General features: G+C 37.8%; 1 protein-coding gene across 1 annotated transcript in view; it reads left to right on the top strand.

The window, feature by feature from the left end:
- pth2ra (parathyroid hormone 2 receptor a) overlaps window positions 1-6,918 on the top strand; it is a 62,658-nt gene extending 55,740 nt beyond the window's left edge. The window contains exons 11-12 of the mRNA XM_071532992.1: window positions 5,000-5,041; window positions 6,520-6,918. Of these exons, the coding sequence (XP_071389093.1) occupies window positions 5,000-5,041; window positions 6,520-6,918 (441 nt within the window). The remainder of the gene's footprint in view (window positions 1-4,999; window positions 5,042-6,519) is intronic.
- The last annotated feature ends 6,219 nt before the right edge of the window (window positions 6,919-13,137 follow it).

Consider the following 13,137-nt stretch of genomic DNA (forward strand, 5'->3'; position numbering starts at 1 on the left):
AGAGAGGGATCATTCAAAAGTCTAAACCAATGGAAGCTCTCTTCCAAACAACTGCAGTAAATGGAGGCCGGTCCTTTTGGCTTCAAAAATAGCAAAACATGTCCATAAATGTTCTCCATACAGCGCATGCAGCATAATCCAAGTCTTCTGACGCCATGCGATCGCTCTGTGAGTGGAAAAAAAACTACATTTTATTGATTAATTAATGTAAATCGAGTCTTCCACCATTTTATTCAGCTTCCGCGTGCACGACTTCCATGGCTGCATGAGCAGATTTTTCACTGGCATGAAGATGAATAGATAATGATAGTGAATAGAGAACTATTCCTTTAAATAGACTGCCTTAATGCGAGGGGGGTGTTTGATGCAAGTTGCGATGAGTAGTGTGTGTATCATGTGTCTTGTAGTGTGACTCTTAAGATTATTGTTATAAGAATTGTTTAAAATACTCTTGAAGAAGGTCCAGAGCGACCGAAAAGTTAGTATGATCAATAAATTGTGATGCTGAGCAAGAGCAGTGTGCAGGATCTTCTTTTCTCAAGACAGGTGTGTATTGTGCAAAAGGGGCTGCAGCTCAATATCAGGAAGACGTCCCTAGTATTGTATACATTCAGATTTCTGTCAAAAGACTATTGACTGAATATCTGAGTGTCATGCCAGATGTTTCAGTTGGATCACTGAAGCAACGTTTCACTTCAAGTAGAGCATTTTATTTTTCAGCACGTACTGTATATACTCTCAACAAGTCAAGTCCAGGTCAAGTTAACCAATCACAGAAATGTCAGTCACTTCCTTGCATTTGGAAACTAGTCCAAGAAGTCATGGCATTGCGACCACAATATACATTTTTTCCTGTGGTGTGTCAAAGGTTTCATGAAATATTATTGCCTTGAATGAAGAGAGTCTGAGAAAGGCTTAATACCAAGGGTGAGCAGGGATTATCAGGAAAGGCTGTCTGTTCATAAACTCAAGTTGTAGTCAAATTCCTTGTATGTGTACATACTCGGCCAATAAATCTGATTCTGATTCTGATTGTAAACATTCTGCCAAAGTGAAATATCACAGTAAATTTGCCATTGCCTTGGGTCTCCCCTTTCAGAGATAATGCCTACACAAAAACACTCAAACATGCATTCACTCTCGCACATAATTGCACAAACACAGACACCCTCAAACACATTGCTTTCCTCTCACCTCAGTAGTAATGAGCTTCAGCACACACACTGGCACAAAACTGAACGGTGAGAAGAAAAGCGAAGTATTTCTGCTGAATGCTTTTTCTTGAACCCGGTCTGACACACACCGGGCTGAAAGCCACACACCAGTGACAAGATGGACTACACAATGTGGAACAGATATGCATCTGAAGTTAGGAAAGGTGTTTTACAACATTCAGAGGGCGGAGTGTGTGCACATTGTGTAGTGTGTGTGTGTGAATGTGTTGCTCAGCTTTTATTTGTGGGTAGGTTTGAGAGTAGTAGTAGCAGCAGCAGAGACAAGCTTGAAGCAAGCAAAGAGAATGTCTTGCACTAACATCTACTGCTACAGTTAGGCTTGACAGAAAGAGAAATACACACACACACACACACACATATACTGTATATACTATATACACCTATACAACCACAAGCATGAAATCACACACACTGTTGCATGCACACACACATTTGTATCTGCTTGTATCTGCTCAGTGTTCTTAAGTCTCATTCTTCTATTGTTGCTTTATAATTTAAAGTTCTCGAAACTCCCTTTTCTAACTGAACACTTTTTTGTTCCATTACAAGCAGTGAAATAAAATGTTCCCCAACTGAATCTCATGTAAAAGTGAGATTTAATGCAGATGGACGGGCAGGGACAAGACAGAGAAGGTCTGTAGGACAGAAAGGAAGGACTTGGCAGCATAGCTAGATTTCAAACAGACAATGGGCAGACAGAAATACAGACAAGCAGCAGACAAAAATGAACAAAATGAAGGTAACAGGGACTGCGCTCCTTTTTCAAAAACACATTTAGAAACACACTGAACGTAGAAGACATTAGGTACATCTTCCTGATATTGAGTTGCAGCCCCCTTTTTGCACAATCCTCATCTCAGCTGCCTCAAAGCTTAAAAACCCTTCTCTAACTCGCCTGCTCCTCTTTACCTTCATGTCTTACTTTGTGGCTGGTATAGATTTAAGAAGGGAAATCAATAAGGGATGACGCATTTCACCTGATCAGTGTACTTTGTGAAAAGAGTATCTCTAATGTTTTGTACGTTCAGTGTCGGTGCAAAGAGGAAAAACTGCTGTGGTATGTAATCCATATGTTCATGAAACTCAGCACATAGAGCACCAATTAAACATTAAGAAATGCTGACCATTAAATTGACAAACTAGTATACCACCATCAGACACTGTCATATTTGATCATTAACTTATTTAACCCCTAGAACTCTGATTTTCCCCTCAAATTTCCCCTTAATTAGCTTCAAAGTTAGATTTTTTTTTCCATACTGTACAACATCACATGTATTTCGTTCCAATGCTTCACTGAAGCTTTTGCACGCTTATATTAAGTGCATGGGCGTAGGAAGCATTGAAAATGTGGGTGGGACAATCTAACAGGGGTCTGGGGGACGACCTTTTAACAGGTGGTTTGATACTTCTGGTTATACTAGCATGAGAAAAATTATGGGCACATTTTGTAATTTCATAACAAAAGTACAGAAATTGATTCGATGACTAATTCAGAGCCATCTTTAATAATAACCACTCATTGTTTATTTAAACTTGAGGATCTCTTTATGCTTGCATGCAATTGCAATTTCTGTTAAATTAATTTCTTTACTGTTGATGTCTGTAATAATGCTTTACCGTCATTATTGGCACGACCGCATCACTGTCGTGCCAATAATGATGGTAAAGCACACCCTCGAGTGTAATATTGCGATTATACAACGGTTACCAACAAAATAAAATATATAATCAAAATGTATTCATATTGTGGGGCAATTCACTCAAAATAAAAAACGTTTTGCTAGTGTTATCTCCGTTTCCCTGGAAATACATGGGGTCTGACTAATAACTGGAAAACAAAATCAGTAGACTCCTATGTAATGAAACCTAGTTTACTACTCCAGCAAGTAGGCTGACCCTTAGTAACGACCTAGCAACAGAGACAATTTCTAGTCCCTGTTGAGTCAGCCAGCCAACTTGAGCTAATGCTTTCTAGAGATCGTGGGATTTCCCAAACTGAATAAATACCACACATATAAACACAAAACTGCCTTGCTAGCTCAATCTTGTTGTAACTAAAATAATTTTTCCATCTACAGATTTAGCTGCTACGTCCGCGAACTTCACATGTATTTTTAAGCTAGTAGCGCCGTGTCACCGACTCACCGGCACAGCTGATGGAGGATGCCAGAGCCTCTGGTAACATCAAGGCTGAACAGAGTTATATTTAAATATATTGTATAATAATATATGGCGGAGTAATATTTTTAGTGATGAGCACGGCTAGGTGTGCTGTCATGCGGATTTGATCACGTTCTAAATGTCTAGTTGACCAATCAGATTGCTTGGTCGGAACTACCTGTTGTATAATTGATAATGAAGCGCTGACACGGATAGACAGATGCACTGATTTTCGACATGGTAAAAACATGGTAAAAGTGGGGGGGGGGGTCTAAACTAAGAATTTTAAAAAGTGGGTGGGACTTGTCCTAATAATAGCTGTGACGCCCATGATTAAGTGAAATATTCAAACCCAAGATGCCATTTTTCATTTCATTCACATTTCGCTGTAATTCCGCATGACATATTTGGTATCTTCGGAAACTTTGGCATCTTGACTAGAATTTAAAATAAACTTCTGTGGGTTTGAACAAAGCTTGGCCACGAAACGTGGTTAAGGGTGTACGTCTCTGTTTGCTAAATATCAAACCATTTCTGTCTCTCGCTTAAGCATTGTGGAAGGGTTTTTAATGGGTATTTAATTCATAAAAGCAACACAAAAAAGAGAAATTGACACATGATGGGCATGCGTTTAACACAATATGATTCATATGGTAATGTTTTTCAGCTAACTTTAACCAAATCATTATGCAGTGAAACAAGTGCAATGTAATTCTATGCAGAATTGTACTCTTCATTAGAGACATGTGCTTTCTTTTGCTTCACATTTATCCATCTAAAGTTTTTACTTCTTTAATAAGTGACATTTTTCCATCTAAAGTTTTTGCTTCTTTTATCAGTGACTTGAACTAGTTCTGTTCCATCATTATGTATTTTCATAAAAGTTTTTGGTTGTTTACAACTATTCAAATGTGATGATAAAAGATCAGTCGGGGTCTTAAAAAGAGGATTTGGAGTTGAGATGTTAGTGTTTTTTTCCCTGCTTGTTAAATGCTTTCTTCTGAAGGGGTTAGGATGAACTTTTTTGTTGTTTTCACTGAGTACACAGTGTTGGTTTAGTCTGCGTTAAAATCAGCAGGCTAGTCAGATTTTCAGTGTCTGGTTCTCTCTCACAGACACAGGCATGTAAGTAGGCACACATTCACACATACACGCGTAGGCACACATACACGTAGGCACACATACACACACACACACACACACACAGGCACATGCACGCAAACACACACAGACAGACATGGATGAGCACACACCTTCCCATCTTCCCATCATCAGCCACTTTCACAGACAGTGTATGTTGTCTTCCAGCTCTTCCAGTCGCAGCAGGATGCTGGAACAGACAGTGAAGCAGATCAAAATGGAAGCAGCTTTCTAGATAAGGACATTGGAACTGACTATGAACGACCATAAAATAAAAAGACCCTTCTGATTTCATATTAGATTTTAGAATTGTACCGAGAGAAGAATGATATTTGATAGAAGATTATGATAGTCATATAAATGCTGTTCATGACATTTGCTTTGACTTAACTGGACTTTTATTGACTTGACTCCCACTGTGTCCTCGGCTCACAAATTTTGTATCAATCTTTTCTTTTCAGGGTTTCTTTGTGTCCATCATCTATTGCTACTGCAATGGAGAGGTGAGTGGATAGATTTCATAATGGAACTCACCACATATCGCTGAACATTTTGGTAGAAGCACAAAAGATTAAAAAAATTAAAGATAAAAAGGATATAGTGCTCAAAAATAAAAGTGCTTAAAAATAGCTTTGGGTTTAAAATAAATAAAATGGGGCGTTGATATCACTCCATCTCTGTATACTTCACTAGCGCCTGAGTAGGTGGTTTGAATATATAATGTAGTATGAAATTAGAAGTGATTCAACTCTCTTGCTGCTCATCCTCTCCCCTCCCCATCAAAAAGCCATATTTCAGCTCTCTGCCACTCTTGTCAATGAATCCTTTAATTACGCTGACTAATGAAAAACGTTGGAACATTTCGGTATGTGCCGAGTGTTTTGCTTCACATATACAGAGCTATCAAGACGATATCATGGGCTACTCTTTAGATGGGTGTAAAGGGTGATAAGTGATAATAAAAACATGAATGTCAAATAGCCACCAAAATATTCACAGAATATTCTACTGCCCCATTTGTCTTCATTTCCCCCAAATTTCCTTTTCCACATGCTAATTCTGTGTTTCTCTTTGAACTTTTCTCTTGTCAGGCCAAATTATATTGTACTTTATCTCTCTGCCTCCCACTCGCTGTTCTCCTCTCTCCATACGGTCTCATCACATCTGCACTCATTCTTCTCAATCTCCCTTTCTTCCCCTTGACCCATTTTATTTTCACAAAGCATCTACCTGTCCTTCATGCCTCCTCTCCTGCCCTTTTTTTGACCCTCATTACTGCACACATTGTATAAACTGGAACATTGTTTTCACCTGCCGAGACCCTTTGGAGCGAGGGAGACAATCACACATTTTACATCATACAAATTACTTGGAGAATTTTATTTCTGGCGGTTTTGTTATCTGTTGAATCAGGGAATATCTGTTGCAATAGTAGCTGTATTGTAATTTAATTAATAAAACCAAAAACAGCTCCCAACCATAACTGTAACCAGAACCACCATAGTTCTAGAATTGCAGTTACCATTTAGCTCTGGTCTAGACGCAAAGTGAATCTCTCAATTTTGTTGTTTTGTGTTGATTGAAGACATTGACTGACAAATACAGTATATATACTCCTATATTTAAATAACCCATTGATATACATATATACTGTATTATGCCATGTGTAATTTTATACAGATGTCTCAGAAACCAACACCATATGCATACAAATAATGAGAATAACCTTTTGGTGGCTTTTATGACCATAGTTTAATGTTTAATGAAAACATAAGAGAAATTTTTTGTCAATGAAAATGACTTTGAATAGTTATAGACATTTTAATAGTTTTTTTTCCTTTTAATTATACTCTCTTCTTCAGGTCAAACTGGTGCAAATGAATTTAGGAAAGAGCTGAAAGTCTTAGCTCATGATCAATTAGCCTTTTTAAAAATTCATCTTATCCCTTGATGTTAATCGCCCCTCTTCTCCTTCCCTCAGGTCCAGACGGAGATAAAGAAAACCTGGACACGCTGGAACCTGGCCTTCAACTGGGAAGGCCCGGTGGTCTGTGGCCGCTACCGCTACGGCTCCGTTCTCACCGGCCTCAACAACAACAGCACCAGCAGCCAGTCCCACCTGGCGGGGAGCGGGCACTCCACCCGCTCCACCACGCTCGTCTCCAGCCGCGTGTACCGCAGCACTGCCCCACCCGCCGTCAGCATGCACGCCTCCCTCCCGGGGTATGTGATCAGTAACTCAGACCCGGACAGCCTCCCGTCCATACCGGAGGAGCCGGAGGACAGCGGGCCCAAGCAGGTGGACGATATCTCCCTGAAGGAAACTCTGCCCGTTCTCAACAGCAGTGCCACCGCTGAGGATGAAGAGGAAACACTGTAGGAGATAGTGGAAGGTTGAAGGAGGTAGAAGGTTGGACTTCAGAAGCATTTATGGACAAGATGCTGGACAAAATGCTTGGAAATTTCTTTTAAGGATGGCAGCTTGGTAAAGTGTAGTTTCGTTGCTGTTTCCCTTTGAGTTGCCACCTGTTTGACTGTGGAGCTCTTCATAAACTTGGTTGGCATCTCCCTTATCAACTCACTTTGATGTACTGTGCTATACAGCAGTGCCTCACCTGAGGATGATGATCAGCCACAGCATGAAAGAAGACTGAAAAACACTTGTGAAGTAAAGCAAAACAAAACAACGAATCTAAGGCACTTGCTTATTTTGAAAAAAGTTGAAAAGCCTGTATTTTAGCAGCTGATACATAGCAAAAAAAGAACAACCTTTATGGGGTGTGGGGGTCTTAATGGGCAGAAAGAGACAGATTAAACACTGGGAGAGTGGTGGCAACAAAGTGGTTGATATTTTTCTAAAAGTGACTGTGAAGATGAAGAAACGGCAGCAAGCGGCTGGATATGCGTGCCAGCTCAATGCCTAAAATGTAAAAGAAACACTGCATTACAAATAAGATGTGATGAACCTCAGAGTGTGATAAAAATAGTTTTCTGGAATGCGGAGAAGTGGCTTGATGAGGAGTTGTTCATACTGATGAGATTCACTGAGATCTGTAATTTTGTCCACATATCCTAAAGCTAACAAAAAAAAGGTTGATGTATATAATTTTCAGGTATGTACAGGGGAGTTCAACCTCTCCTGTTAATTACCACCCTGTTTAGACAGTTTGATTACAATACCATAAGATGACAGTATCTGCCTCGGAAGTGGAGGATACCTTCCACAAAAGATGGTTTTCTATGGACTGTAATTGGTCTTTAATTGCTGATTGTCAACATTGACAATGCGGTGTCACAGGATTTTACATAGTACATCATGTTTAAGGCATGATGAGTATAAATGAATAGCTTGTGTTGCAGTGTGGAGGAAATCAGGCTGGGAAATTACTCTGTGGTATGAGACCAGTTTATGGGCTCTTGATCAGCTCTTGATGAGCTTTGTCAATTTGGAAGGTTCTGCATAGTGACCGCAAACCTCTGTGCAATGAATTTGACTCTCTGACACTCGCTGCTTGAGTGTATAAAATGGACAGGCATTGATTTCCCTGTATTAAGCATGGGCAGATGAACACACCCTCGACGGCACTCAAAAACACTTCAGTCAAACAGACTCTGCAAATTGGAATCTCCCTTGTCATGTGTTTATGAGAGTTTTAAAAAGTGTTTTATCGACTGTAAATAATCTCGCATGACGGACAATAGCGATTGTGGACATACATGGTCAAGCTTAAAGATGGCAATGGAGTGGGATGGACTAATAACTAGTCTGGGTGAGTCCCAGGGTGAGAATGAATGTCTCAAATTTAGATCACAGACTGAAAATAAACCGTGAGATACAGTTCAAGAGTAACCGTTGTACAGTGGAGGGCTGTCGTTGATAGACGTAAATTAATTGATATTGTGGATAGATACTGTCGCTAACATCTCCATGCAAATGTTTACATTATCTGGACACATTTCTGTATTATCCTCACAAATGTGAAAATAGCTATTTTCATAAGAGGTTGATATGAGGATAAGTTAAATACATATGCAGGGTGGGGAGGCACACTTTCACAAATATGTAATATTTAAAAACTTATTTAATAATAATATTTAATAATAGTAATATATGCACACACTCGTGTATCCATAGAAGTCCATGTGAATACACACACAAACATTCAAACCCATATCATGTCTAAGAGACTAATGCGCTTTCTTGTGTAATCAGACGTCTTTGTATATAATCATGCACTTTGTAAACAACCTCTGACACTTACAACCCTTCAACTCTTGAGGCAAGCAACTTTTATGCTGTGTTCATATCAGAAGAAGTGGGAGAATGCGATGACATTTCGTTGCCGCAATTTGACAGCGTTCACGTGTTTAACTCAATGGTACGCCAACACCCGAATCATTTTTACTTATGAATTTAAAATCGACCATAAATGAACTGCAGCAGATGTTGCTTCCTTGTCGTAAGTATGGTTGACTGTATTGTGTGAATATAACAGATTGTTATTACCTTGGACTGTCAACATGGGTGGATTGCTGCTATGTTTACCGCTTGTGTTAACGCACTTCCACAATTCGTGATGTGGGAGATATTAGAGGCCCACATATTCCACTGACTGAGAGGAATGTTTTCTCCCAGTTTTGGCAGTGTGTATTCATGGAAAAGCCAATATGACATGAACACAGCACTAAAAGCAGGATTCTACCATTGTTGACAATCGGATACTGATGCTATGTCTCAGAACTGAAGTGCTGACTATAAAAGGGCTACAAATGGTGGCTGCTCATGTGTTTTTGTCTGCTTTGTGCATGTACGTATGTTGTCGATGGAGAAGATGCAGTGCTTGTCACAACGGAGGCTATATTGTACGTGTGCCTCTCTGTGCCAGGCAGAAGATTTTTAAAACAAGAACACCTTGAAAATGTCTCCTCGTCAGGTTTTGTGTCAGTTGTATTTAGATGTGTTTCTCTGTGATGATTGTTGGTCTCTCTCTCTCTCTTTCTCTCTCTCTCTCCCTCTCTCACTTTCCCTTGTTCTTTCCCTGTCTCTCACTCTCTCTCTCACTCGCCATTTCCTTTCTCTCACTGTTGTTTACTGTTGATAAAAGATGAATGTACTCAACCTCCTGTTGAGTACATTCATCTTTCACTGTCACTGTTGTTTACTGTTGAGAAAAGATGAATGTACTCAACCTCCTGTTGAGTGACTCTTTGACATTACAGTGTTCTTTCATGGGATGTTATTAAAAATGTATGTTACAAAAGCAATTTTCAATGGCAATGTTCCATATTGTAAATTGCTGTTATTGCACACAGTATGGTGTACGGCATTTTTCCAGTGTCTTCTAGTGTGTTCCCAGCCTTAGTCTCACACTCACTGTCACCTTCAGTATATCTCTCTTGCTGATTGTACACGGAGTCTTGCCTTTCTTTCTTTCTTGCATTAGGAGAGGCTTGTTCATAATGATCAAGGGACGTGCAAATGTTGTTTTAGGGTGGGTGTTTTAGGCTAGACGGCTGTGCCTCTTTGGTTCTGGGCACCTGTAGGTGCAATAAAGCCTATTACACCTAGAGGTACCCAGAACAAAAGAGATTATGATTCTTTCAGTCCACAAGGTACCAACTGTTTGAAGTGGGAGCAATTTCAACAGAGTGAGCTTACAACAACCCAGACCTGCTAACTGTTTTGGAGTGCCTTTGAAGAATACCAAAGAGGTAACGCCCATGTCTATAATGCATTATAAATATACTTATAATGCGTTATAATCTACTTATAGCACTGTATAATTATAGTTATAAGCACTCATAAATATTCATAATGCTTTATAACAATAATTGTGTTGTATGAAAATCTCATGTGTAAGTCGCTTTGGATAAAAGCGTCTGCCAAATGTGAAATTGTAAATTGTAATCATAACACATTATAAAGCATTTTATAATGACTTATAAGGTCAAGTATCATAATACTTCATAATTGCTGGTCAATAACTGATTTTTTTTTTTTTGAAAGGATCATAATGTATTATAATTTTCATAGTTGTAATACATTATCATCATTTTATAATGCACTATAATCACTGTTATAATGCATTATAATGTGATTATAAGTTACTCTAAGTGGTCATTGGGTGCTTTAAGTTAAGTAATGAAATTCCTGAGGTATAGGCAGATATAATACATTACAAGCTGGTTATAAGTCACTATAAGTGGTCATTGTTTGCTTTAAGTAAAGTGAAAAAAAATATCATTAAATCTATGCAAGAACAACACACAAAACGTCAAATTAATTTATTTGTTTAACGGGTCATAACAGAAATTGAGTACTCCAATTTGACACAACTTTTTGATGATGAACAACTGAATGATGGACATTTACATTTCACTAATGTAATGTTTCCCCAAAAAACTCACTCTAAACTCTCAAATTATAGATAATACCTGAAACAATTTCTACTTTACCTGTAGCTGTATATTTTACTTTTATGTAAATGTTTGATCAACAAAAGTGACTCCTTAAAAAAACAGGTGCAAACCATGCACTGGTGTTAACACTTGGTAAGTCTCAACCTTGGTAAGTCTCAACCTTTAAAGAAATATTTCTCTTTAGTAGAACCGCTGTCAACACCACCATTCCTCCCAGGTGTCAGGCTCCTCATTCACTTCCATTCATTTTGAGGACCAAGTCTAAATATAATACTTCTTAATTATAAACAAACAATACAGCAATATTATTCTGTGTAATATATTTTTCTGAGTCAAAGGTACTTGTTTTTTTGAGCTACTATTGCCATTTTCAAATTATGAGTATAGGAACAATTTCTCACTTGAGGTGTAGTTTGACCAACTGTCAACTTCTCACATAATGTTTAGAATATTTCCTCCAGCAATAGGCTAGTGACAATGCCCTCAAAATTTTGAGATACCCCTACCGGAGGTAGAACAAAACACAACAATGTTTTCCTCATCTCTAAGGTCTCCCGTATATGGATTCTTGTATAAAAATATTTTACTGCAAAAATGGTTAAATTGATAGATATTGTTATACACCCAAAACTAAAAAAGAACCAAAATATAGCCTGGCCGTATGGGAGTTGAGACATATAAACTCTTGTAGATTAATAATACAAGCTCCAAGAGCTTTCAAACTTGACATGCTAGCAGTCAGAAAGTTGCTTAACCTAGTAGAAAAAAATTGATGTGAATATCTTGATGCATGTAGGAAATATAGACCTATGAACACATACCTAAAATAAGCAGAAATGTAAAAAATGAATATCTATGCAGAATGTTCTCATTTACTTTGTAGTAACTCTGCCATGGATTGTCAATTTGTCATAGAAACACAGATGAGGGAAAGATTGTTGGAAAGATGTGGTTGTGCTGAATCCAGCGATACCACATGTGTAAATGTAGCTTGCATAGTCAGGGAGTTACATCACTAAATGTATGAGGTGTCCCAAATGAAAGAAAATGAAACATTGACATAATGAAGTCTCCAGTCCAAAACCCATTATCAGTGGTGAGAAGAATGTTGACAAATTCAATGTTACTGCAAAGAAAAGTCACTTGAGGAAAAGTGCTGGTCTATAATGTTAATATATTTATGATACATTTCATATATGGAAACAAAGATACAATTGAATCAGGTTGAAATTGAAATAGAACACCTTTATTGAACTATTTACATCCACTTTAGATTCTTTTTGGCCAAATCATTACTACAGAATGGAAAATAATAGTGTTGTCACTTTTCAGTTTGAGTTTGAATAAGACGACCTTCTATTTTTGTAAATATTGGCTATGGTAAGAAGTCTCACTGGATTAGGTTTTAATTTTATTTGAGAACTAAGCTCATCCAATGAAAATAAATGTTATGGAGTTGATTATGTTAAAATCTGGATTAAGTATTTTTTTTATTTTAGGGTAAATCAATCTATACAAGGCAGCAGGTAAGCATAGGTAACCACTCCCCAACATTCTATGCAAGGCAAAGATACACAGCACACTCAAACCTACAACAAATTAACTGGATCTGCTTTTATTTATCAAAGGTAAATGTAATGTATTATATCTGCCTATACCTCAGGAATTTCATTACTTCACTTAAAGCACCCAATGACCACTTAGAGTAACTTATAATCACATTATTATGCATTATAACAGTGATTATAATGCATTATAAAATGATTATAATGTATTACAACTATGACAATTATAATACACTATGATCCTTGCAAAAAAATGTCCGTGAGTGACCAGCAATTATGAAGTATTATGATACTTGACCTTATAAGTCATTATAAAATGCTTTATAATGTGTTATGATTATTGTTATAAAGCATTATGAATATTTATGAGTGCTTATAACTATAATTATACAGTGCTATAAACAGATTATAACACATTATAAGTCATCTCTACTTGTACTACAGCTGTAGAGGTTCTTCTGGAGATCCTGCGGTGCTGCTGTTTCACTGGTGCAGGGTGTTCACTGATTGGCTCTGGCTATCCAATTAATATAACTCATTACAACTCCTATTTTCTTTTCTTTTTTCCTTGTTTTCATTTTCCATACTTTATCTGCTTCTTATTTTATTTGAAT

Source organism: Centroberyx affinis, unplaced genomic scaffold (assembly GCF_046629955.1).
Source record: "Centroberyx affinis isolate AG114_WGS23_722 - 3 ecotype Tasmania unplaced genomic scaffold, CSIRO-AGI_Caff_v1 ptg002305l_1, whole genome shotgun sequence".
Taxonomy (NCBI): Eukaryota; Metazoa; Chordata; class Actinopteri; order Beryciformes; family Berycidae; genus Centroberyx; species Centroberyx affinis.